We start from the raw sequence: 26757 nt of genomic DNA, 5'->3' as shown, positions 1-26757 counted from the left end.
AACAAAGGAATTCGTAATTTTTTTGGCATTTTGAGAGGCCCCCTCAGGAAACAGGGCGGTAGAATTTTGTGGTTCTTACATATAATGTACAATATAGTATTACCCATCATATATTATAGTTTGAGCAAAAAGTCTATTGTAGTATTTGTATAATTTGCTTTAAAGTGCGAAAAATTGGCACTTTCCTATATAATCCCATAGTAAAAGTACCTGTATTTTGAGACGGTCGCTTAAAAATACCTGGGCGGTAGATTTTCCCCAAACTTTGCATGTACACTTACGTTAATATAAGTTATAAATGGTATAAAAATGAATAGTTTCGCTATTTTAGTTTTCACACAATAAAACCATAGTCGGCCCCCTTAAACAATCAGTTTGTTCCCTGAACTTTAAATTGCCCCCCCCCCCAAAAAAAAAAAAACAACAAAAAAAACACAAACAAACAAACAAACAAAATACAAAAAAAGCCGCTGTTAATATAGGTAATATTCTTAATCACAAAAGAATCCAGTCTTGTATTCCACCTTATTTCAAGTTAAAGATTACATATTATATTTCCTAAAAATGCTTCCAAACTTTTTAATAACAATATGTTTACATGGCTTGGATATCGAGTATCTGAATTTTAATACTCCATCGTGTTCATGTTCTTCTTCACCCTATAACTATAGTCCCGCTGGGCATGTCATAACAGGTGACTAAAATATAGTTCATAATGTGGACCTTAGAACACTTATTTTAAAAGGTTCTTAATATAGTCAACCTTGCTACTTCAACATCTGTCGGAATATCAAAAATATTATGGATTCTGTAAAAGATTACGTCATATAATGGGCCGGATATGAAATTGAAGACGATGAACTTTGTTAAAATGGATAAACATATCAGATCCATGTTAAAATCGCGTATTTAAAGTTGAGGTGCAATAGAAAACAATCTATCCTTCTGTATTCAATAATCCAGAAGTTTAATATAATAAGACAGATAACATGACCACTACGTACTCGTCCCTGCTCGACAATACGTCGCCGATATATCTAAATATCTGGTTAATTATTTTCAGAAGAATATTTTGTACAAATTCTGCTTCATATGAATACAAAAATAGGTCTGCTTACAAAGGAAGAAAACACGTACAGTGACCTTCAACCCGGCATTTAGATATATCGACGTCGTATTGTCAATTAGCAATGGTAATTTCCATTCCTATGTCGATACGATATATCCCGATGAGCTTGAGATAACAGATACCACATAGTCTAATACATCTGTTTCAGATGGACATTTTACTTGAAAAAGACGTCAATGGTAATCTAAAAATCAAGCTCTTTGATAAACGTGATGACTTTAACTTTACAATCGTTAATTTCCCTTACTTATGCAACAATATACCTTCATCACCTGCATACGGATTTTATTTGTCTCAGTTGATTCGATGCGCAAGAGCATGATCTACCTACGAGCAATTTCTAAACTTGGGTAAATTATTGATAAACAAGTTGATGAAACAAGAATATCAGCAGTCTCGTTTAATGTCTCGTTTAAAGTAATCATTTCTTAAGTTCTATGGTTGATACAATGACCTTGTCAGCAAATACAATTTATCATTGAGTCAAATGGTGACTAATTGTAAGTCCATTATTTATACACTGAATTTACGACGGATATTTCCTTATTTCCCGATCATAAAAAGGAGCATAAGGCGGAAGTGACCGGTCGGTAGAAGATGCTCACTCCTGCATGGCACCTGATCCAACCTATGGTGGTCTGTCTTTGTTCTGCTCCTATGTGTATTTTGTATTGTTTTATGGACTTTGATATTGAATATTGTTCGTTATCTCCATATCCTTCTCATTCATTCTCATCGTCAAAACAATTAACGTTTGTTGCTTCGTAGTATTAACATGATAAGGAACATAATATAAAAGAAAACTAATCATAACGTGATTATAATTTAGTGATTGACTCAGGTATAAACTGTATCAATATACCACGCAAGTCTATATAATATATAATATATTCTTTATTTAGACAGGATAGCGTAATTAGTACATATTACTAGTTTGCATTGTGGTCCTGTATAAAACATATATATTTACAGACCGATTTAAAAAAATTAGAAACTAGAGTAAAGAAAAAAGAATATATACATAACATTTTATATCAGACATATTTGTAAATACTGGTAAACAAACTACTATTATTTAATATTGTGCTATAAGATAAAATTTATTTAAGAACAATTTCTTCACCTAAAAAATTATAATTTTGCAAATATGCTGATTTAAAAAGTCTGTTAATTAAAAGGAAAAATTGTCACACAAATATTTGGCCATTTTACAAATGGGAACAGAGATAAGATGGATGAATATACTTGAAGGCAAAACATTTTTTTCAATTAAATTCAATTTGAAACAAATCTTTCTTTTCATTTTTTTTTGTAATTTATATTACACGAAAAGCATAAAATAATCATTTGTCCTGTCTTCAATCTGAATTGTTAAAAACACAAAAACAAGATGTTTTTTCACTGACTTATCTCTAATATCAAATTTGCTCCATGTCTTTTCTTCAGTTTTGTAACCATACCTTTTTTACCTTCGATATACTTTTCAATCCAAGGTTGTCCTTTTAAACTTCAGCTTTGCTATGTCTTCCTGTGTTAGTCTTTATTTTAACACCATACTATATCTATAATTGCAAAGCAGTCATGGTACTGAAAGAAAATCAGTAGATCAAATAATCAAGTGTACAAATTTTCCGTAGAAAAAAATAAACCTGATTGGACATACCTACTTGGCGTCATGTCGTCTACTGTTCCATCGTCTCATGTTGAAATGTGAACAATCTTGTTGTATCAGGTAACGCTAGTTCTTCAAGAACCTTTTTAATTGGCATGACAAGAGCTGCACCAGACATATGCACCCCTACAAGCATTCCTATGCACACCAGCTTATCATTTTCTGGTCTTGATGCAGTTTCAAATTGGAAAACCAATGCCCCCGAGTCCCCAGCAGTGGCAAACGCATGTCCAGCTTCTGGATTTATCTCTATTAAGTTGTGCATAACGATATTCTGTGATTGCTCAGTAAGAGTATACGAATCAAGTTTAACGCTTGCATTCTTTACGTTGATAATTCCTCTGGTTAACCGAGATGAAGAACCAACCTTAACACATAGTGTAAACCTATGTTCTCTTGAAATAGTTCCACGCAGGTCCCTTATTTCCCCTGTCTGAAATTCTGGGGGGAAATCGGTGTCAAACCCTAGGTAAACAAAAACAAAAGGTAGATTATTTTACATGTTAGCATTCATCATATGCGTAAATGCTCGATGATTTTTTTTTTTTAATCAGGATATATTTTTAATGTTTTGGAAATGATGAATTTTAACTTTTTTCTCTCTGATATGTGAAATCCTTCACAAAACCTAGCACTCTGATGGCCCTGGAAACAAAGATTTCAAATTTTGTAAAATTTACCAGCGTTTTTTTTTCCTTATATAACTGGTACCGATAAAGGGCACCGTTCCCAATGCCAAAAAACGTCAATTTTTCCCAATTCTGGGACTAAAAATTCCAATTCAACTGTGAAGCAACATACTACGACGAAATCGTATTTCTTGTTAAATGAAACATTGTACAAGATGACTAATTGTTTCACTTCCGCTTACATCAAAAGTAGAGAAAGTCGTAATTGGTGGCGGAACCTGTGGTTTAGACAGCGTAGTGTCATACATTTTGACAAATTGAAAGCATGAAAATGTGAAAACATGGGACGTTGATATAAAAATCAATTAGTCCTTGTTTCTTATTCTTTAAAACAAGGAGTAATAGGTAATTAAGTTGGGATAAATGCAAAATACGTTGCATTTGCATACATGAGAGAAAATTCTCCTTTGTTTTTCTTCGATGTTATTTTTCCCAATTGAACCGGTACCGGACCCTTTCCCAATTGGTTGAAAAATATCACTGTTTACTTTATTTTTTTCATTGAATACAAACCAACACTTGTCAGCTAGATGCCTAAGCTCTATTGTATTCAAAGTGCTAAGACCATTGAAAATGATTATTTCATTTTCTTCAACCTTAAAAATTGTTTCTTGATAAATCAAGTTCAACAGTTTAAGAAAGAATAAAATGAAAAAAATAATAACTGACGTTATGAATGAGGCACAGCGCTGGATAGACGATCAAAGCAAGACATTCAGTAAATAAAATGAACTACAACGTAAAGTCATTGTAGCAATTTTTGAAATACGATATTTGTTTTCAAATCAGAAGATTATTTTAATAAACAATTATTTGACTTTGTTGCCCTTGTGGATGTTTGTTTTTATTGTAGAATTACTGTGATAACAGGAAACATAATCAATAATATTTTGGCGAGAATCCCATAAGAAATAAAATAAGCTGTGAAAGAATTCAGATATGCAATAGGAAAGAGTGTTTTCATTCAACCCCTGTCAATTATTACTTACAATTAACTTTTTAATGTAAATTAACAGATCGCAGTGCTCTATTTGTAGCACACGCTTCGTGGTCATGATAAAAGACGCACTATTCATTGGCCGTATGAGCCAAGTAAATTTCTTAATTTGAAGCTCTTCACATGTATTTGATGGTGTCTCACATGAGTGGAAAAAATTTATAAGGCACCTAAAACAAAAGGAACATTCATTCAAACTTTTACAATTTCTTTCTTTTCCGTACCTCTGTTTTCTAAATCTTCAAAAGATATCCCAGCGAATAATCCTCGATCTGGCATTCTGTTGGTAATTTTCACTAAAGCAGCGTCAACCGTTGATGTGTATGGACAAAGCGATTTTAGATGGACACCGCAGATTTCATTTCTTTTCATAATACCATATCCAGGTTGTACTACGTTAAACGTTGCTGTTTTATCGCCATCTTGCAGAGGCAGGTTAGGATGCAAAACGTGTGCACAGGTGATAAACCCGATCTCATTGTTATTTAGCTTAACAAATCCCCCTAATGTCCCCGTTTTCATTAAATCTAAAAAGATAATCATGTTAGAAAATTTTACAAAAATATTTCATTAATTGTTTTTATTCTTTAGATTAAGACGAGGTGCACGACCTACAACACAAACAGACAAAAAAAAAATCATTTTTATAAACCGCTTGTTGACATTCTTGAAATCATATCAAGACACAAATTATGAAAAGGTTTAATATCATTTGTGTTGTTGTCCTTTATCTAAGTCAAGAGTACATCGTATCTTCAGAATTTTTTGGTGCATTGATATTTTACGAGATTGGCTTTATAATGCATCATCAAAGTTTACTTTGCAGTTCTCTTTATTTTGTTAAAATAATAAAATAGCTTAAATACATATTGTTGAATAATTAATCAAGGTTTTTCTCAAACCTTACAATGTGAAAATATCGGTTATGTAAGAAACACAGAAATACATCTATGCTTAGAAAGATTACTAACTATACCTTCCTTTCCGATGTTACAACCCATTCGAAGTTGATGATGATAGTCCATGGAGGATTTGAACACATGACTTTGACTACCCTGTCTTGGACAAAAATAAAAGAAACCTTCTCTAACATCAGTCTTAATTCCTTCTATTTGATGTGGAAACTCCTCTTCACCATTTGGTATGATTCCTTTATAGGTGCAGTAAAGTACTAAGCATCTTTCAACCTTTATCTCTTTACCTTGCTTCATGGATTTCACAGGAGAGGCACTTATCATTTCTAGGTTTGAATGATAGCTCATTAATTTTTCGGCATTGCCCGAGATGATTGTCTCAATCTGTGAGATTTCTTCGTGATTCATTGGATTTGCCATAGCCTCTTTACAATGAATAGCCTGTTTACTTTCAGTGAAACTTTCTCTCCAGTTCCTGTAAAGAACAGGCAGCTCTTCGAAGGTATCCTCATTGTTCTCATAACTATCAATTACTGCAACAATAACCTGCTTACTGGCTGCTGTTTTGCCAAGGTAAAGTCTTTTTGTCTTACCAGAATGATGCTTTTCAGCATAACGCTTGAGAATTTGTCCAGGCCCTGTCTCATCTCCTTGACGGATTTTCTAGTAAAAGGAAGGTCTTCTTGTCAGCTTAATTTTCAATATATATATATATTTTAAATTGAAATCATGTACTGTATATTGGATGATATAAATTGTTCCACTTATGTTTTCTAATCACCTAAGACATAAACTTAATATAGCAAAACTTCTGTACAGTAAAATTAACTGTTCTACAATAATACCGGTAAGTTATTGGAATAAGTATTAGTATTTATTATGTATTACATGTTTACTCCTCTATACAGATGAAATGACATCGTTTTTCATATCCACGGTTCCGACTTAAATTTCATGAGGACAAAAGCTGTAGATTTACGTGAAATAGCTATTTGTCAAACTTGTTATAGATAGAGACGACCATAAATTGTGGTGAAATGTCAAATTTTATCCGTATCTTTGTGTGCTTTTCATCCCTTAGATAAAAACACACAGCTCATTGGATAAATGAAATCACGTCCAACAACATCCTTGGAAAATTCTATATTTATATCCACATATGGATGAAGAATGTGTTACAAATCTATACGTGACAAAATCTAAGAACACAAATTAAGAGGTCTTCTAGTATTAGTATATAAAAATTTGCAAAAATCCCTCAATAAGTTATATGCAAGACCTTAACAAGATTAAAACTGGTTTCAACTTGTTTCAATGATAAGACTTAAAAATAAATTCCTTACAGTTTTGCGTTATAAATGTTGTTCTAAAATTAATATTGAGTAAGCAAAAAGTCTCACTGCCCGCATGACGCAGTGGTTAGAAAATTTACCCTAAAATAGCGGTATGAGATAGGAATTATGGGAGAGGTACCAGACTAAGTGCTTGACACCTGAAACATCTCACTCGCTGAGACAAAAAGTTGACCTGTGAAATAATAGAATGCAAATAAATGTTACAAATAATTTTGTTTATCTTTTCTGAATAACTTACTCAGCTATAATTTTTTATGCCACATTTGGTAGTAATTCTACTCAAAAAGATTCATTGGCCAGTGAATTTGAACCCTTTTGTTTAACCGGTTTTCTGCTATATATGTAGGACTCCAAAGTGCGACGGGACTCCAACGTCTGATTGTCACACCAAAGTCCGATGGTCTGCGCCAATATTTTGACACGCCAAAGTCCGATGGTACAGAAAACAATTAACGTTTATTAAATCATCACTTCATAGTACTGCTGTGCGAAACTGCGATGATGCGATGTTCCATGTCAAGGTCCAATTGTTTTCAATAGATACAAAATATCATAAATACAAAGACTCACCCTCATCTTTTGGATATGCGAGCGAGACTAACGCTTATCTATAGAAAGCCATTAGGGGAATTCCAGGGTCCGGGTCTACATAATCTATAGTTTTCCCTGGCCACCCATGATTTCTACCTTGGCCTATCTATGTTTGAAGCCTGACCCTTGGGGACCCTTATGGCTTTCAATACTTAACAGTCGAAAAATGTATAACAATTGTAACCTAAATATCTTGGGTTTGTGCAGGAATAAGCCAAATCAGTCCAATAGTGTGCAAAACCTTATCCTAAAATTAATGGCCAATTCCATTCCTACATCGATACGATATATCCTGATGAGCTGGAGATAAAAGATACCACAGAGTCTGACATCTGTTTCATACTTGGATATTTTACTAGAAAAAGGCGTTAATGGTTATCTAACAACCAAGCTATATGATAAACGTGATGACTTTAACTTTACTATCGTCATCTTCCCTTCTATATATGGAGGATATGGAGATAACGCACAGTATTTAAGATCAAAGTCCATAAAACAATACAAAATAAGAGCAGAGCAAACACGGACCCCCGAAAAATCATAGGTGGGATCAGGTGCCATGGAGGAGTGAGCATCCCTTGCCGACCGGTCACATCCAGTGATATCTCAGTTGATTTGATACGCAAGAACATGATCTACGAATGAACAAATTTCAAAAACGAAGTAAATTATTAACAAGCATGTTGATGAAACAAGAATATCAATAGTCTTGTTTAAAGTCATCATTTCGGAAATTTTATGGTCGCTACAATGACCTTGTCAGCAAATACAATTTATCATTGAGGCAAATGCTGACTGACGTTTTTCAAACTTATAGTTAGTCCATTTTTATACACTTAATTGACGACGGATTTTTTCCATTATTTCCCGATCTTGACAATGAGCACACGGCGGGTATGACCAGTCAACAGGAGATGCTCACTTCTCCATGGCACCTGATTCCACCTCTAATGTTTCGGAGGTCCGTGTTTGCTCTGCTCCTATTTTGTATTGTTTTATGGACTTTGATATTGAATACTGTTCGTTATCTCCATATCCATCTCTTGGGTGGGCTCGAAGAAGCGCATTACTGTTCAAAGACTAACTCCTTATCAGTCGAATGGTGTACGAGGACAAATGCTAATCTAATACATCTGATGGGTGAAAAAAACAAGCAAAATCAGTAAAATTGTATGCGAGTTGAATACTGAATAATTGGATTTTGAATGCAGGACAATGTCACAATGTCATGAGTCGGACTATTGTGACGTCATAAACGTTGGTTGTTCCTCTACACCATCGGGATTTGGCGTATCAGGCCATCGCACTTTAGCGCAACGCGTCTCAAAGGAAACAAGCCATTGGACTTCGGAGTGACCTTTTTGGCATAAATATAGCGGTTTTGCGCCTACCATAGGGGTGTAAGTACAGGTACAATAAAATCATTTGTAATTGCAAAAGATGGCCTTCATACTGATCAAAACATGCTAGATTGAATTATAAAGGTACATAATTCGTATGATGTAATTTTATATTCTGATTGTACACACAAGTAGTCTTAAGTTGACATAAAAAGTTTCTTGAGTTTCTGATTGATAATATCAGTATTGCTTACCTTTTGTGATTCTTGATCCGGGATTCCTTGCCCTTCTGCATCTAAGCATTCAATAAAGGAATTATTAAAAATTGGCCGATACAATTCTGATCTTGGACTATTTTTGGTGTAAAATGATTGATCCAGTAATACATTTTTGAAATATTTTAAGAATACAGATACATGTAATAATAATCTGAAATTGTTTCGGAGAATTGAAATTAATTAACTTGTTTTGAAAACAAAAATAGAATACTTGCAATGTTAATGTACAAAATAATTCTGTATGTGTACAACAACGACGACGACAGACGATGGACAAATTTTGATCAGAAAAGGTCACTTGAGCCTTCGACTCAGGTGAGCTTAAAGAGTTAATTATTAAGGAAGGTATCAACATAAACAATTTTTCATTGAGTCAAATGCTGACGGAAGTTTTTTTTTTCATCCTCGTTGGTCCATTATAAATACACTGAATTGACAATGGATTTTTCCGTTATATACCGATTATGACAAAGATATGACCGGTCGGCAGGGGATGTTCATTGTCAATGGCACCTTATCCAACATCTATGTTTTGGAGGTCCGTGTTTGTTCTTCTTCTATTTTGTATTGTTTTAGGGACCTTGATATTGAATACTGTTCGTTATCTCTATATTTTTTTTAAATGAAATCAAATATCATGTTTCCAATCTCTGATTTGTTTATATACTTAGAATTACTTTACCCACGAACCTTTTTAAAGATGAATGCAAGTAGTTGAATTGATTGTATCTTTTAATGCTAATTTATATTTCCCTTGTGTTTTTCTAGGGCTTTTTTATCCGTTAAAGGTGCATGGACACAGATTTGAAGTTAATATTTTCTATATAATATTACGATTTATGTATTTTAATAGCATTTCACAAAAAAAACCCTTAAAAACCTTATTTCATTTTAAAGTTATCAAAACTTGAAATTCTTAGGCGGGTTTGATTGACACATCCTTGCACTTTCACAAATTTTAACTTTAATCTTAATACTTAGGAAAAGTGGCAATCTCATAGTAAATGTACCTAGATTTTTAGGCGGTAATTTAAAAAAAAATACCTGGACGGTAGAATTTCCCCAAACATGGCATGTACACTGCAGATAATGTAAGTTATATATGGTTAAAACACTTCTAATGTAGTTTTCACACAATTAAACCCCATTCGGCTCCCATGAATATCCTTTATTGTTCTTTGGTTGGAATGCTAGTGGTAAAGTTAATTTAATCAGTGAAGTCTCTCTATATATTGTCATTACTCAGTCATTATCGTATAAGGTTCGATCATATGATGCCGAAGAAGTGCACAGCTGAAGAAAGTGATGGGGGTTGAACTCAGAAACAAGAGAACGTCAGTTGAGCGCGTTACACCACAAACACCGTCAAAGTATTATTTTTGAAATTCTAAGTGTATAGACGTTGTGTTCATACATTTCATTTGAAACAAGAAATAAACGAATATTATGTATTTCGAAAAGACTGATACATGAATCATGAACAAGGCTATTAAAGAAATTCTTTTAGAACAAAATTGCAACGTTACAACATAAACTGGTACTTCGGCGTCATTAAAACGATGTTTGAGATTAGGATAACGTTTAATTAAAGAATGTTAAGTAAATTTTAATTTGATTTTACCGTCTGTATACAGGTTTGAGATAGATAATTTTATTTAATTGTAGTAAGAAACACATTGAGATAACGAACAGTGTTCAAGATCAAAAGTCCAAAAAACAATATAAAATAGAAGGAGAGCAAAAACGACCCCTAAAACATCACAGGTGGGATCAGGTGCCATAGAGGAATGAATATCCTTTGCCGACCGGTCACACCCGTCATCTACTCCTTGTCATTTATCAAAAGGATACGACATGTTTTATGGTCCTAAGAAATAGTTCTATCATTTGGATTTAAGAGGTTAATCCAACTTTCCTTCTAAGGAGGATATTCTTAAAAATCATGTCGGTTTTGAATGTTTGAATATCCCCCAAACCCAAACTGAATTTAATTCGATCTAATTGTTTGTTGATTAATGCACCTCTCAAGCAACGTTTTTACTCATATAGAGATACCACCACTTGCCGGTGGGGAGAATTTTTGACCTATACTTGGCACTAAGGGCCATTCAGTAATGAGGGTATTTTTTCATGCCAGCACTTACGGGACATCGGTTTATGTGGTCTCATCCGAAGGACCTGTCTCACATTCCACAGTGGAATCGATCCCGCGACGTGAAGTGCAACTCTTTACTTTGAGATCTAGAGCATACGATTTAACCACTGCGCCACGCAAGCGACCTGTCTGAACCTGAATTTTCATTTCCTATAGGATTCCGAAACTTCATAAAAAATCCTCACAAACAAAGATACATAGTAAAGTATTTGTAGTTTTCTTTATTTTAGATACTGCTATGTATTTTATTTCAGGAATTTTATTCATTCATTCATACATACATTTACACAAGCGCAGTATATTACTATATTGTTTTTATTTACAAGTTTAAAATCATAAACATCCCTATTTCTATAATGGTTTGACTCAAAGACTATAGGTTTATGGATTATTCTATTTATGAATAAAGGTGTAGTCTATTTTCATCCATTTTATTGGTCAGTTGGCACTGTATGGGTATACAGTTTGTCCATTTAGGCGGGAAAGCTTTGTTTCACTATTCTATTCATAGCTACTGTCTTAGAAGGGTGTTGCCAGAGACCCTATTTTTGTCTATATAAAATCTGTTATTTATTATACCCCTGCTTGAAAAGCGAGAGTGTCTATAGTAATCGGTACGTCCGTCCATTTCTTACTCATTGCGGTACCCGCATCTCTCATCCGCAACTTCTCTCAAACCACTGAATGAAATTTGATGAGACTTTCAAAGAATCTTTATTACTTATTGTCATTGTGCACCTCCTTTTTTACTTTTCGATCCGACACATATTTTGGGTTATCCATAGCAAAAACATTAAAACTGCAATTTTATTCATATGGTAGGCAGGGGGTATCATTTAGTGAGTTCATTGCTCACAGTACCTCTAGTTTTGAGCAAATTGAACACCTAAAATCTTTAAATAAACCCGTTCTTAAACTAAATGAACGATAAAAATGATAATTGATGAAATAATTTTTAAAAAATATTTAAACTTGCTATGCGAGTACGAATGTGCTACAGTGAAAGTTTTGAAGTTATCAGAGTAAAGACTGATATGGTGTAATATGGATAATTTATGTTTTGATCTTATTCATGTAGGTCTTTGGAATTAGGAATTGGCTTTGAATTGTTATGATTTATTAATTCATTAGCCAACATCATGTTATAACCTGTCATCCAGATCATGAGAATATAAATTTATGGCCTTCATGAATGTTTTATGTATTTAAAATTGTGATCTTTTTGTGTCATGAATTGAATGTGCTTGTCTATTTGTTGTATATATGTATTCATATGTTGTTATACATTGCTCTACGTATGGTCAATTTCTAAAAGGAGCTAAATATTGATTATCAAGTTGATGAAACACGAATACCAGCAGCCTCGTTTAAAGTCATCATTTTGTAAGTCATCATAATGACCTCGTCAGCAAACACAATTAATCATTGAGTCAAATGTTTACTGACGTTTGTCATACTTTTTATTACTTAGTCCATTATTTATACAGTGTACAGCGCATTGACGAAGATTTTCACGTTATTTCCTGATCATGGGAAGGAGCACGCGGCGAGTGTGACCGGTCGGCAGGGGGTGCTCACTCCTCAATGGCACCTGATCCCACCTCTCATGTGTTAGAAGTTGTTTTGTTTTATGGACTTTGATGTTGAATTCCTGTTCTTTATCTCGATATCCCTCATTGGAATTGTTGTTTTAGGGTCGATTTCAACTTATCAACTTATTTGACACATTTATGTATAGGATATATGCCGAATACAGTTCTGTATAGACAGTTCGAGGCCTTTTAGGGACGATTTTAACTTATCAACTTATTTGACACATTAATATATTGGATATATGCCGAATACAGTTCTGTATTAAAATATATCAGACAGCTTGAGGCCTGTTAGGGCCGAAAACTGATATTGATTAATACAGATAATAGAAGGCATATGTCGCACTTAAAACAATGCTTTTGATTTACCTAAGACAGTCTGATATTAGAACTAAAGACAAAGGAGTTAATGACCACTGAAGCAAGTCTTTCAAGAATGTAGGCTTAAATGAAAAGTACTCAGTATTTAGGGAATCCACAACACTGTAGAAGGCATTTGAATTAATTTGATAGGGAGAGTGGGGACAAAGATTTTCTTCCTTAAAACATACACGGAGATTAAAGCGGTGCAACGATTTATCATACAGACAATCTAGTGAATGATAAATTTTGAATACAATGAAAAATACAGATCTGAAGTATAACCACAAAAAATTACGCAGATGCTGAAGGTACAGTTCATTTCCTTATGTTTAATGTCTGCATGTACCTTTGTTTTTTGGGCTCCATTACAGAAAAACAAACATAATCAATAATCCACGGGTTTAGAGGGAAAAATTAAATTGAAATTCTTTAAATTTCTTTCAATATTTGTTGAGAATATGTCAAATTAAGTATCAATAATTATATTCTTGGCCTAGCTACCTTGATTTTGCAGAAGACATTTTTTTCTATACCTGAGAGAAGGATATGGAGATAACCAACAGTATGCAATGTCTCCATGTCCATAAAACAATACAAAATAGGAGAAAAGCAAACGCTGACCTCCGAAACATCAAAGATGGGATCAAGTACCATGGAGGAATGAGGAGCCCCTGCTGACCGGTCACATTTGCCGTGTGCTTCTTGTCATTATCAGGAAATAACGGAAAAACCGTCATCAATTCAGTGTATAAGTAATGGACTAACAATTAGTATGAAAAACATCAGTCAGCATTTGACTCGATGATAAATTGTATTTGCTGACAAGTTCATTGTATCGAACTTACGAAGTGATGAATTTAAACGAGCAGGCTGATATTCTTGTTTCATCAACTTGCTTGTCGATTATTGACCTCGTCTTAGAAATTGTTCATACGTACAGCATGCTCTTGCGTATCAAATCAACTGAGATATATACACTCCGTATGCAGGTGATGAAGGTATATCGCTGCATAAGTAAGGGAAGTTGACGATAGAAAAGGTAAAGTCATCACGTTTATCATATAGATTGGTTGTTAGTTTTTCATTAACGTCTTTTTCAAGTAAAATATCCAAATATGAAACAGATGTTTCAGACTCTGTGGTAACTTTTATCTCAAGCTAACCAGGATATATTGTATCGACGTAGGAATGGAAATTACTATTGTTAATTGAGAATACGTCGTCGAAATATCTAAATGTCGAGTTGAAGGCCACAGCAAGTGTTTTCTTCTTTTCACGCATAAGATTTTTTTTTACAAATTCTGCTTCATATGAATATAAAAATAGGTCCGCTAAAAACGGAGCCCAATTGGTACCCATGGGATTTCCAATAAATTGTTGGAATACCTGGTCTCCAAAAACCTCATAGATATTGGCAATCAGAAACTCAAGCATCTCTTTGATGTCAACTTCAGAGTACTAATGTGTGCATTCAGATTGTGTTTTGAAAAAATAATTTTGCAAATAACCAATGTCCAGATAAGTAAATTTACGAGTTCCATTTTTATTGAAGAAGCAGCTATCAATGATATCAAAAAGCCTGGACTTTAATTCATCGTGGAGAATGGTTGTGTATGACATTGAAAAGTCGTAATTTTTTAAGCTGTTGATTTTGAAATATCCAAACGTTGTTTGGAATGTTTGAATATCCAAACTGATTCACACCACTTCTTGAATATATTGTTGCAAAGAACTCTTGAAATTTTTTTCTTCACTACTCTCAATATATTAGTGAGGAGCTACGAAAGTGGCTTGGTTGAACATTTACCGAAACCCGCAATGTATTTTTGCTTGTAAGGATTTTGATGAAGTTTCGAAATCTAATACTGTAGACGTACTTTTTTCCAAGGGGTCAAAATTCTGCGGAATCTCAATATCTGTTTAATCCGCGGGTAGAATATTACGCGGATTTTTTAGACTGTCTGTTTATATGCCTTACATTTATATTAAGTAAACTTGGACAGATTTCAGCGGAAAAATTGTGACCGCGTTCATAGCGTAAATTAATACCATGCGGAAAAAGTACTGAAGTTGAAATTTAAAAAATGATTAAGTAACTGTTTGACAATATCTATGTAGTTTTTGGAGATAAGGTCTTTCAACAATCTATTGGGATTCCGATGGGTGCAATTGCACCCCGTTATTCGCAGACATATTTCCGTTTGTTCAAAATATGCGTGAAAAGAAGAAAAGACTTGCTGTGACATTGATTTAAGATATATTTATTCAAAATAATCAAGGGGATTGAACAGCGGGCATAAATACCTATGATCTTTCTCTCCAAAGGTCAAGGCAGAAGTATATGTATATTTAAACCAAGCAACATATATAAAGGATGAAATTGAATAGATTCAACATACTAATAAACTGTCAGATTGTGCAGCACAGCAGATAGTATATGTAAAATGGTTCTAAGTAACAAAAATAAACTGAATGTCATAGAAAAGGGGTTATACCCTTACAAAATTCAGCATCCGAGAGACTAGGATATGAACAATTATGTGTTCGTGATTTACTGTGGCCTTCCACTCAACATATAAATATTTCGATGACGTACTGTCAATGAGCAATGATTATACTATATATTATGATATTTGAATGAATTAGACGATTATTTACACATTGAATTGTTGACGGACTTCTCCTTTATTTTATGATCATGACGAGAAGCACAAGGCGGGTGTGACCGGTCGGCAGGGGATGCTCACTACTTTATGACACCTGATCCCTCCTCTGATCTTTTTAATGTCTGTGTTTGCTCTGCTCCTTATTTGTATTGTTAGGTAGACTTTTGAGCTTAAATTCTGTTCATTATTTCCATATATATTTCATTTTTCACTTGCTTGCTCTTATTCTGGAAGCGGTGAACATGGGTTAAATTCGAATCTTAAATTTTCTTTTCAGAATACGTTTAAATTTCTTTACACATTGATATGCAAACAGAAGGAAATGAAAAATTTAATTTAAAATTGTACTTAAAGGCAAAAGATTTTATTATTAGCAAAACATGGGGGTGGGTTCATAATAAATTATTGTAGATTTTTGTTTTTATACTAAATTCGAGGACGGAAATTTCATCTAGGAGTATGAGGATGCACTTATTTCCTTTAGACACCTAATGCCACCTACGGGGATCCTTGTCTTATGGTCTGCTTACAGATTTGAACTGTTTTTTTTACATCGATAATTATTAGCTAATCATACAATATGTAACTTCGCACAATATACGTCTTAAGTTTGTTTTTCATAGCAGTTAATATTTTGGTCAGAAGTCCAGATAGGTACTTTGTTGAACATTTTTTTTTACAGGATCACGAATTTTATCATTGTTAGTAAGGAATTTTATGAGCTGTTGGAATTAGTTTAGATATGATTATCCAATCTCGAGTCCAATGATTAGAATTTTTAAAAAAAAATTATAGAGAAAAATATCCCTATATACATAAATTTTGTATTCAATATGTCGCCATTTTAACTTTTTCCTGTTTTCTAGAAAGCATTGAAATTGTTAGTTGGTTTTACTCTTCAGACAAAAAAAAAACAAAACAAAACAAAAACAAACAGGAAAACAAATCAACATTTGGTTGAATATTATTATTAAGGGTAAACTAATTAAATTATTAAAAAAATATCAAAAAAAGAATTTAATGTGTCATAATACGAAATCAACATTTTGTTATAGCAATAAAAGTAAAAAAATCTTACCAATCAGTAAATGTTTGAACCTTTTCACCTCACTCTGTGAAAAAGAGCTTTCAAGATCGTCTCTTAGATTGGCAAACGGTATTTTTAGACCTCTTTTCCGATAAATATCCTTTTGTTTATCTAAAAAAAATTACAAGTTGTAAAACGTCACATTTGTTTCTTCTATCTGTTATTTTCTATTACTTACTATGTGCCTTTTGATAACAATCCTCATTTCTGATTTTCTTTTCTGTAATATATGCAATGGATACAAGACGAAGATGGTCTAATATATCAGATATGGGACAGGGACGAGGTGCAAAGCACCGAGTCTCAGTCCCTGACATAATAGACCATCTGAGTTTTGTATCTTACTTAAAACATTTTTTCAATGCACTTTTGTATTAGCTATTGTCATAATATGATACTTGTGACGGTGACCAAACCAGATGGATAGGGCGCTTATGGGTTTAAGATATTTCTTTCAAAGGGATGAATAGTTTTTGAATTAAAAACCTTTACAGAACCCCAATCATATATTATTTATCGTTGTGACACTCTACGGACGCATTTAGAAGAGCTGAGCAGCTTCATGAGAGTATTGTAAAGGATCCTTTTTTTAACGTATGGAGATAGTAAGTGACCAGAAGGCAAATATATTCCAGGAAAGCACCGTTTTTGTCCCTTGGATATCGAAAGCACCGGACCACATCTTTACGTAAATTAATTTGGAAATATATTTTGAAATAAAATTTTTCGGGAAAAAAATCGAGTTGTATGAGATATATTAACAGATCGAGTGTAAACGTGTCTGCATTTCGCTTTTTCTTCCAGTGAATGCTAACGTTCTACAATAGACCACTTCACGTGGATTTATTCAGATGTGTTTTCGGAATATTCACAAATTTAAAACAAGTGCTTCAATATCGGCCGTTTGTCGGCTGTCTGGACGGAGTGTAAATTCTAAGGGATTTCTGAGATACTCCTACTTCGTAGTTGTGTTGCATAAATTGGATTCTATAAAGCTTGAATTGGTTTACTAGATGTTGATTTCTATAATAAAAAAAAAACAACATAATGTTTGTTTATTTTCTGCCTAATTCATTCGCAGTGCAAAATCTAGGTGACGACATCCTTTGTTTCACACAGTCCAGTATTATCTTGGAGTACAATATTAGATATAATATTGTACTCCTGACAATAATATTGGACTTTAGCTAGTACTCTCTTTGAAATATCAGACTGTAGAAACAAAAGAATGACGTCACAAAAATGTTTTAAATTTAGTTAGCCATATCATTTACCATCAATTTTCATATTGATAATGAGCAACGTTATGATATTGTTATTATTATATGTTATTATATCACAAATAAAACTTCGTTGAATGTACTGATGTAGTAATTTGCTTTGTTTCATTTGCACTCAATTTTTTAAATATAAAATTATTAATAAAGTTAAACTTCGATATATGATAGTGTTATTCTGTAATATTCAAATAATTTTGAAAATAAATTTGCATCATGCTTATTCTGTGCGTTTTAATATTTCAACTTTGATTTAAGGGCCTTTTAAGGGCCTTTTAAAATCAAGGACAACTGCATATGCTTCTTTTCTTAAAATAAATATTAGAGGTACTGTGAACACTGAGCTCATTAAATGATACCCCCGCCTCCCCATAAGATTATAATGGTAATGTCCATGTTTTGCTCTTGGAAACCCAAAATAAATGTCAAATCAAAAAGTAAACAGGAGGTGCACAATGGCATTGCATAATAAGCAATCTGTGAAAGTACAAAATTATATCCAGTGGTATAACTTCCATTATTACGTTTTCTGCATATGGGGATTTGTCTCCCTGGTGATTCGATAGGAAAGATCATGCTCTACACACGGCCAATTTCTAAAACGAAGCAAGCGACTGACAGACATTTAATATTACTTAACTACCTCCGATTTCCAAATGAGCACATTCAATTGAATAATTTTACAATTCCTTTTATCATTGACACATTTGTAGTAAATTTGATTGAAACTGTTAAAGTAAGTCTGAATGAAACATATGGAAATAAGAAACAGTATTCAAGTTTAAAAGTCCATAAAGCAATACAAAATAGGAACAGAGGAAACACGGACTTCAAAACATCACAGGTAGGATCAGGTGCCATGGAGGAGGGAGCTTCCCTTGCCGACCGGTCATAGCCACCGTGTGCTCCTTTTCATGATCGGGATATAACGGAAAAATCCTTCATCAATTCAGTGTATAAATAATAGACTTACAATTAGTATAAAAAAGTCAGTCGGTTTAACTCAATGATAAATAGTATTTGCTGACGTGGTTATTTTATCGACCATAGAACTTAGGAAATAATGACTTTAAACGAGACTGCTGATATTTTTGTTCCATCAACTTGTTTGGTAATAATTAACCTCCTCTTAGAAATTGTTCATACGTAGAGCATGTTCTTGCGTATCGAATCAACTGAGATACATATGCTCCATATGCATGTGATGAAGGTATATTGCTGCATAAGTAAGACAAGAAGTGGAATAAAGTCATCACTCAAGAAATGGTTTAAATTTGCACATATATATGAATAAAAGTAATTAAGGTTAGAAATTTATATTAAATACACAAAATATAAGCTATGTAAACAATGTACCATTTATGATTTCTCTAGTTTCTCCGATGAAATTGGACACACTGATTTGAAATTCGTGACCCTGTTTATTGCTATATCCATAAACAATCAGAACTGGATGTGGTAAGGAAACAGTTGAGCCTGCGTATGTGGAATCGTAAACATCTATTGGTTGAAAATCATCGTCAGGATTTTTTTTAACCCTCCATTCAGTTTTGAGAGCCTCAGGAATAGATTTTATTGCAACCGTACAGATTACTCTATCACTCTCATCATCCCTCTCAAAACTTTTGGTCTGAACCGTAGGCTTGTCTTTAACAATAAAGATGTTGAATATTGACTTCATTTCATAATAATAATAATAATGATAATAATAATGATAATAATAATAATGCTATGTCTTTCCGGCCTTGAGGATCAGAAGAACAAGAGAAATAGCAAAAATACCTTTGCAATGTTTTTAACTTCATGAAGCACTGTTCACTGTAGCTCAGTCGCTAGAGCGCTCGCTATTTGATCGGTATGTCGTAAGTTCGAATCTCGGCTGCGACTGACCTAAGTCGATAAAAAATGCTTAGCAACTGTTCCTACGCCATGCGCTAGGCACTTTGAAGTGAAAGCTTCGGGTCCTTTGGATCAGACCTTAAAAACGGTCCCGTGTCACGACAGGCACTGTCACGATAAAGATCCCTCCCTGCTAAAGAGCCCTGAATGCCGTGTAAAAGTCAAAATTTGAAGCCTTTTACCGGTATGTGATGACGTTTCTGTATGAGTTAATATTCTCGAATGGACGTGAAATAACACACAACCCATCAATCAACAATTAAAGAAGCACTAAAAACCCTATGACACTGTGTATCCTGAATGTAGATCTCACAGAAAATTTCACAGTTGCAACAAGATATTAGATTTATTCCAGCCATGACCTCAGGAAATCGAAACATTCAGATTTCACATACATCTCCTATACTGAAAGATATCATAGAAAATTTACCAGGGTAGAGTTTTTATAGATATTTTTAGAATTATTTTGTAATTGTAAGAACCTTCCAAAAGAATGGAAATATGGCTACCCTTCATCAGAGTGTTCTAGATGTATAGTTATCCCAAACATATGAAAAGAGGTGTTTTATTACTTTTTAAAATAAACTTTCCAATTTTAATTCTGCCTAAATAGATTTTTCTTTTAAGTTATTTTTAAATTTTTCATATTTACATCTTAATTTAAGAAACAAAAATATTGTTCATGTACGTCTGCTGTACATTGAAATTGCATAACTTGCATACCTAGATGAATCGGATAACTTAACATAGATCCTACAGCATTTGAAACACAGCATTGATATTCCCCAGCGTCGTTAACATTAACGTTATGGATGACTAGTGAAGGATCAGCAATACTTCCTCCAGCATATTTTCCTCCACTACCTGAAATATCGAGGTTCTGTTTGTCCTTTGTCCAAAAAATCTTTGTTACCTCTGGAGAACCTTCCGTGAGGTAGACTTTGCATAAAAATTTAACATCCTGACTCAGAATATTAGTTTCAAGGCTTGTGAACACAGAAGGAGGATCTGTCAAGGAAAATCAAAATAAGAATCTTTTTGAAAATTACGTTGTTTTTTTTAAACATTAAATCAATTTTTGTCGTTTAAAGCCTGCCCAAAAAATTATTCTTAAAAATGTATAAAAAGATAAAACAGTTTATAAAAGTGAAATTTGTAAATCTAGGGTTGTAAATATTTATAAATCTCACAGGAAATAGACCTTAAAATTATCTTAAGGTACTCAATGTATAACGACCATATTTTGTACCTAATAAATGAATGATCCAATACTTTTAATCATGTAAGTATTTTGAAGATGTTATCAAATAAAAATGCTCCACCAAATGAATTAACAAAAGTTTTTTGTACACCTTGAATTTTACATTGAAGTCTTTTGGCAGCGCATGCTTTTATAAGATATTGTAAAAAGTAATTTGAATTTCAAACAAATCTCTTGGTGAATATATGCATGAACTCCCTCTTTATTAAAATATGAAATAAAATGAATTATTTACCACAGAAATCAAAGATTTTCTTCTTTTCATCAAGGGCAGATAACTCTTCGAAAACTTTTAATGTGAAAAATACCTGTCTCCTTACATGATATCAGTCATATGATTTTGGTTCATGTCACTTTTATTGTTATCTAGCAATGTGTATTTAACTAGTTTAAAATTATTTAAAATCATTCAAAACCCCTTCATTATACATTGAATACCTTAAGATCATCTGTTTAGAGTGTTAATGTCTGTATGGGTATATTTTTCTACATGTACTTACCACCAACTAACTTCAACAAAACCGCATTGCTTGTAGATTTACCAATCCCATTTGTGACTTCTAGTCTGTAATACGAATTGTCAGCGTGGGATGTTTTCCATATTCGAAGGATAGGATTCTCTGGATCCAAACTGCTTCCAAAATACCGGGCATCATTGATGTCTATGTTCTTAAAATTATCAGAATCTTGAGTTTTGCTTTTTTGCCAAATTGCTTTCTCCGCAGAAGGGCATGACTTTATGACGGGGTTAAAAGTGAATTCACAACCCATTGGACACGTGAGTTCTTTGCCAATATCTACATATGGGGCAGCTAAAAACAAAATGTAGCAAAGTGCAGTTTATATAAGGAAGTTCTTGTTTTGATTTTCATCTCTTAAAATTAAAACTTCGTGACATTAAAAATGGAAAGAAGATACAAAACAACTAACAATCGATAGATAATTTTCATCATGTAAACCGAAAATAATATGATTGAGTTAAAGATTTAGATTAGATTTTACAGATACCTGTACGAGTGTGTACAAATAGTAATGTGATATTTACAATACCTAGAACTATGCGTTTCACGCTTGATCCAACAGCATTGAATACTCTACATGTGTATTCACCGCTGTCGTTCTCCGATGAGGAAAGGATTTTCAGATAGTTATCTTTGATTCCACCACCTTCATACTTATTTGCAGCCATCCTCAATAGTTCTCCATCTTTGGTCCACTCAATTTTCTCTAGTACAGGAGATGTCTTTTCAACAAAACAGGTATACAGAATAGTAACACTATCTATTCCTGAGGTTGCCCGGGTAATTTCTAGATTTGGAGGATCTGTAAAAAAGAAAAGCCTTTTGTAATGTTATACAGTCAGGAACACAGGTATTATAGGATTAAACGTTCTTTTTTCAGAATTTATCGATGTGTAAACTCTGCCTTTTTACTCACAAACTGAATAAAAGTTCTAGAGTTGGAGGTTCTGTAAATATAGCTCTTTGTAATGTATTTTCTTTTACATGGCGTCAGAAACACAGAAATAAAAGAAAGCATCAAGCTGATTTCAATATTAAGCTTATCACATAGTATTTAGTACTTAGCATTTCAAGTTAGCTAAACACGTGAGTCTTAAAAAACGCCCAAGAGGCCCATAAAAACAGATTTAAGATGACACATGTGTTTAACATGCGTTGTAGAATATAATATCGAAACTTCTGAATTGGTAAGGTAAGATATATAATCTGAAACTGATAAGATGTTCAACAAAAATGGATGGGCACAGCCCGATTTCCTTTAATGAATAAATTATACGATGCTTTATTGATAATATTTTTTTCATGTCTGATAGATTAACAGAGGTATTGAATGCTTATCCTCTATCCTTCCTGTTTATATACCAAATTATTCGTAAAAATGTCATTTTTCTGTGTGGTGAATAGGTGATAATGTATTCTGCCACATACCTCCTAAAGCATGTAGAAAGAATATATTACTTGGCACATAAATATGACTTCCATTCATCTCTCGTGATATCACGGCACGATATTCTCCTTCATCTGCTTTTTCAACTCTCTTTATGACCAGCCGTTTTATGGAACTGCCCCTGTACTTTTCTGTACTAGTGTCAATGATTTCCGTTTTACCCCCTCTTACTCTTTCCCAAGTAAGCGGCCAGTTCATATTGTCCGGACATCTTTCTGTCTCAGCCTCAATATATGCATCTTCTCCATAAACAATTTTGCTCTTTCCATTTACTTTTATCACTGGAACCTCTAAATAAAAATATATAATATGAGCAATATTTATGTATAAAGACAAAAACGTGTTTCATTCTATATTACTAACCTTTATTTTCCTTCCATAAAATCAATGTTGCTTCGAGAAATATTTTGTATTTTTTCATATCTTCTTGACAAAAATCAGATACTTCAGTAATTGCGAGTTTTTTCTCATAGTTTACACTGTATCCAAGTGACGTCATGAAAAACTGAACTCTCTTAATGACTTCTTTTAATTCTTTCCAGCATGATAAGAATGTGGCATCGGGAATTTCTGAAGAGTGTAAATGGGCAAACATTTCGTTTCGGATCAGTCTGAGTCGCTCAATGTCATCTCCAATCTGCAGTTCTTTTGTATCCGGTGTATTTCCCCATCCTTTTGTTGGTTTCAAATTTGGACACAGATTTCGTATCAGTTTATAGAGCAACGAAACATCAAACATATCATAGTCAGGAACCTGTGGAGCAGGGACTCTACAAATTTTTAGCTGATCTGTTCTCAGTTTCTGGTTCCCCATTGTTAGCGTTGGACATGAATTGATAGCATTTTCGAGGTCTACAGGCTTGATCTGGCTTTTAAAAACATCTTTAAACACAAATTTTATATCGTCCACGCAGGTTATTGCTAGTCGTGTAAAATTCTGTTGATATCTTGACAAAAGTGTTGATTCCATATTTATCTTCTATCGACTTTTGAGATGTTCTTGCTTCTATTTCATCTCTAGAATACTGTGCCTTAAATAAGATATGTATATTATAATAAAGATTATTATCATCTTGCATCAAACAAACATATTGTGTAAGTTCTGTTTCAACTTGAAATGTAATAGCAACACAAAATATAATGAAACGGGATTTTTTTACTTGACATTTTAACATTTTGTGTCGAAATAATTGCAAAACTTCCTTAACTAAAGTTCTCTTTCTGTTTAATATATTGCACTAAACAATGAATATAGTTGCTGAAAAAATAACCGCTGTTTCAGAAATGTTGACAGATTAAACAATCCCTCTCTAATCTATAGATTACATAAGCTCTCTGTTTTTGAAAGCAGAAATTTTGAATTTTGAGATAACATTAGAAAGTACTGAGTATGGCCATTAAGTAAAATAGTAATATTAAATCATTTGGTATGGAAATAACAAATAGTATTTAAGCTCAAAAATCCACAAAACAAAACAAATCAGGATTAGAGGAAACACGGACCTCCAAAACATCAGAAGAAGGGGGGTCAGCTGAAATTTTTAAAAAAAATATTTAAGAGATAAAAGAAAATCTTAATCATTTCTTGCAACACTGTATTTCTTCTTCCAAATAATTAAAGCAATTAATACTTTCAGTCTTTCAGTAATGATAATCGTAGACGTAAAATGTATTCAAATCTATTTCCTGGCTTCCTACAAGACGAATATACTATGTGATAAAGGTATTAGACAGATTATAAGACCATTTCTCTTTATAGAAGTTGATGCACATTATCTTCTGAGCTACGTCAAAACAGAATGTATTTTTTGGTGAATTTAATTCCTACTTGTAAATCTCAGATGTTTTGCCGGGTATATATACCATACAAAATTTCTCATAAACCTCTATTACAAGGTGCATAACTCTTCATTTTTCATCTGAAATAGACTATAGAGTTGCGGGCATGGCCTGGTACAGTACTCTATAGAAATCCAGGGAAAAAAACAGTAGAAAAATACTTAAACGTTTTATTTAGTAGAAAAGATAAAAAGACATCAATTTTGTAATACAGGGGACCTAAAAATGCAGTATATTGAGCAACCTAACAAAATATAGAATAGTAATTTAAAAAAAAAACCAAAATAGTCCTTTTCTTACCTGCCTACGAACACGCATTGTAATTCTACTTTGATATTCCTTCTTCATATGAGAATCTAGATCGAATATCCATTTTTACAAATGAGTGGTATAATAATGACATGCAATAAATCGAAAATAGAAAATCCCGTTTCTAAATAAAGTTTCCCTATTTATCATGTTTTTATGCATAAAATTTACCTGACTTTACAAACAGCCTTGAATTTAAACTTCCAAAAATTGGGCCGATGTCAATAGCTCTGAATTGCCTCTCAAAAGTTTGTGTATTTTTTTTTCAACGTTTTAAATCACTACTGTTTGCATGAAATGTGGCACTTTACGAACATTTCTAAATGCTGATTGTCCGTTCTTGGTCGTCTTTTCATCGTTTTAATCAGGTTTTCCATAAATTATTTGAGACATAATGGCGGTTCCTTGTAAGAACAAACTCCTTATTTGGTCTCGTCAGTCCAAAAATAATTTTAAGCTGGAAATATTTATCCAAAAGTCTTTATTGCGCATGCGCAATATCCACTTGCATCACAATCGACAATTAACGGCTGTCCCCGCTACGCTCCCCATTTAGCCTGGTTCCCGAGGCCTTCCGATTGTTTCCCGAGGCCTTCCGATTGTACAAGCAAAGAAGTGCTTGCACAATCGGAAGGCCTCGGGAACCAGGCTGCGCTAGATTCAAATCTCGGATTTGATTAGTGGAGGAATACATATCAGATCGAAATTATTCGAAAAGGCTTCTTAATTTTTCTTATTCTTCATGGCAAATAAGTTTTTAATTACAACCTTGTGTTAGTAGGCTTTGAAAGCCAGACAAAATATTGGAAGTGTCACAAAGTAGCTCAAATGAAACATATGGAGACAACGAACAGTATTCAAAATCAAAAGTCCATAAAACAATACAAAATATAAGGAGAGCAAATACGGACCTAAAAACATCAGAGGTGGGATCAGGTGCCATGGAGGAGTTCCTAACCAAAAATATTACAGTAAACTATAGTTAACTTTAGTTTACAATAGTTAACTATAGTACCATAGTTAAAACTTTTGAACTTTGATTTACTATATTATGGTGAAAACTTTTGAACTTTGATTTACCATAGTAAAAACTTTGGAACTTTGATTTACTATGGCGAAAACTTTGGAACTTTCATTAAATACTATAAAACTCGAGGAATTATGTTTAAATGCTTCCCATTCTTTTCATTTTATGACATTGCAAGGTTCAGATTCATTAAAGCTTAAAAAAAAGCCGACCCGTCCCCTAAAAGAATAATGTACAACAAATGAATTCTAATGTAAAAATTGTTTATTGCACCGATGAATAAGCAATATTTATTGAAATTCATTTAATTTTAATTTGCAGATAAAACCTAAGTCTTATTTATGGAAAA

General features: G+C 33.2%; 1 protein-coding gene across 1 annotated transcript; it reads right to left on the bottom strand.

Moving 5' to 3' along the window:
* Positions 1–2263: 2263 nt before the first annotated feature.
* Positions 2264–25822, bottom strand: LOC134231070 (uncharacterized). The gene is made up of 14 exons (XM_062712968.1): positions 25553–25822; positions 23597–24264; positions 23215–23523; positions 22316–22588; positions 21766–22077; positions 20728–21012; positions 19462–19752; positions 17007–17048; positions 16820–16939; positions 8942–8982; positions 5464–6064; positions 4712–5014; positions 2793–3266; positions 2264–2691 (listed from the first exon to the last, which is right to left on the bottom strand). The coding sequence occupies exons 2-13, from the start codon at positions 24201–24203 to the stop codon at positions 2812–2814; spliced, it is 3639 nt and encodes a 1212-aa protein (XP_062568952.1). The 5' UTR covers positions 24204–24264; positions 25553–25822; the 3' UTR covers positions 2264–2691; positions 2793–2811.
* Between the last annotated feature and the right edge of the window lie 935 nt (positions 25823–26757).

The sequence above is a fragment of the Saccostrea cucullata genome, unplaced genomic scaffold (assembly GCF_032062105.1).
Source record: "Saccostrea cucullata isolate Sc308-1 unplaced genomic scaffold, CSIRO_AGI_Scuc_v1 ctg4465, whole genome shotgun sequence".
Lineage (NCBI taxonomy): Eukaryota > Metazoa > Mollusca > Bivalvia > Ostreida > Ostreidae > Saccostrea > Saccostrea cuccullata.
The sequence above is the reverse complement of the archived record's forward strand: the minus strand, read 5'-3'. Positions and strand labels throughout refer to the sequence as shown.

Excerpts from the sequence above, each read along its gene's own strand:
- LOC134231070 (XM_062712968.1), bottom strand. The coding sequence starts at position 24,203 with ATGGAATCAACACTTTTGTCAAGATATCAACAGAATTTTACACGACTA. Across the intron at positions 23,524-23,596 it reads TTTATGGAAGGAAAATAAAG|AGGTTCCAGTGATAAAAGTA; the intron begins GTTAGTAATATA and ends ATTTTTATTTAG. Across the intron at positions 17,049-19,461 it reads AACTAGAGAAATCATAAATG|AAAAGAAAATCAGAAATGAG; the intron begins GTACATTGTTTA and ends CATATATTACAG.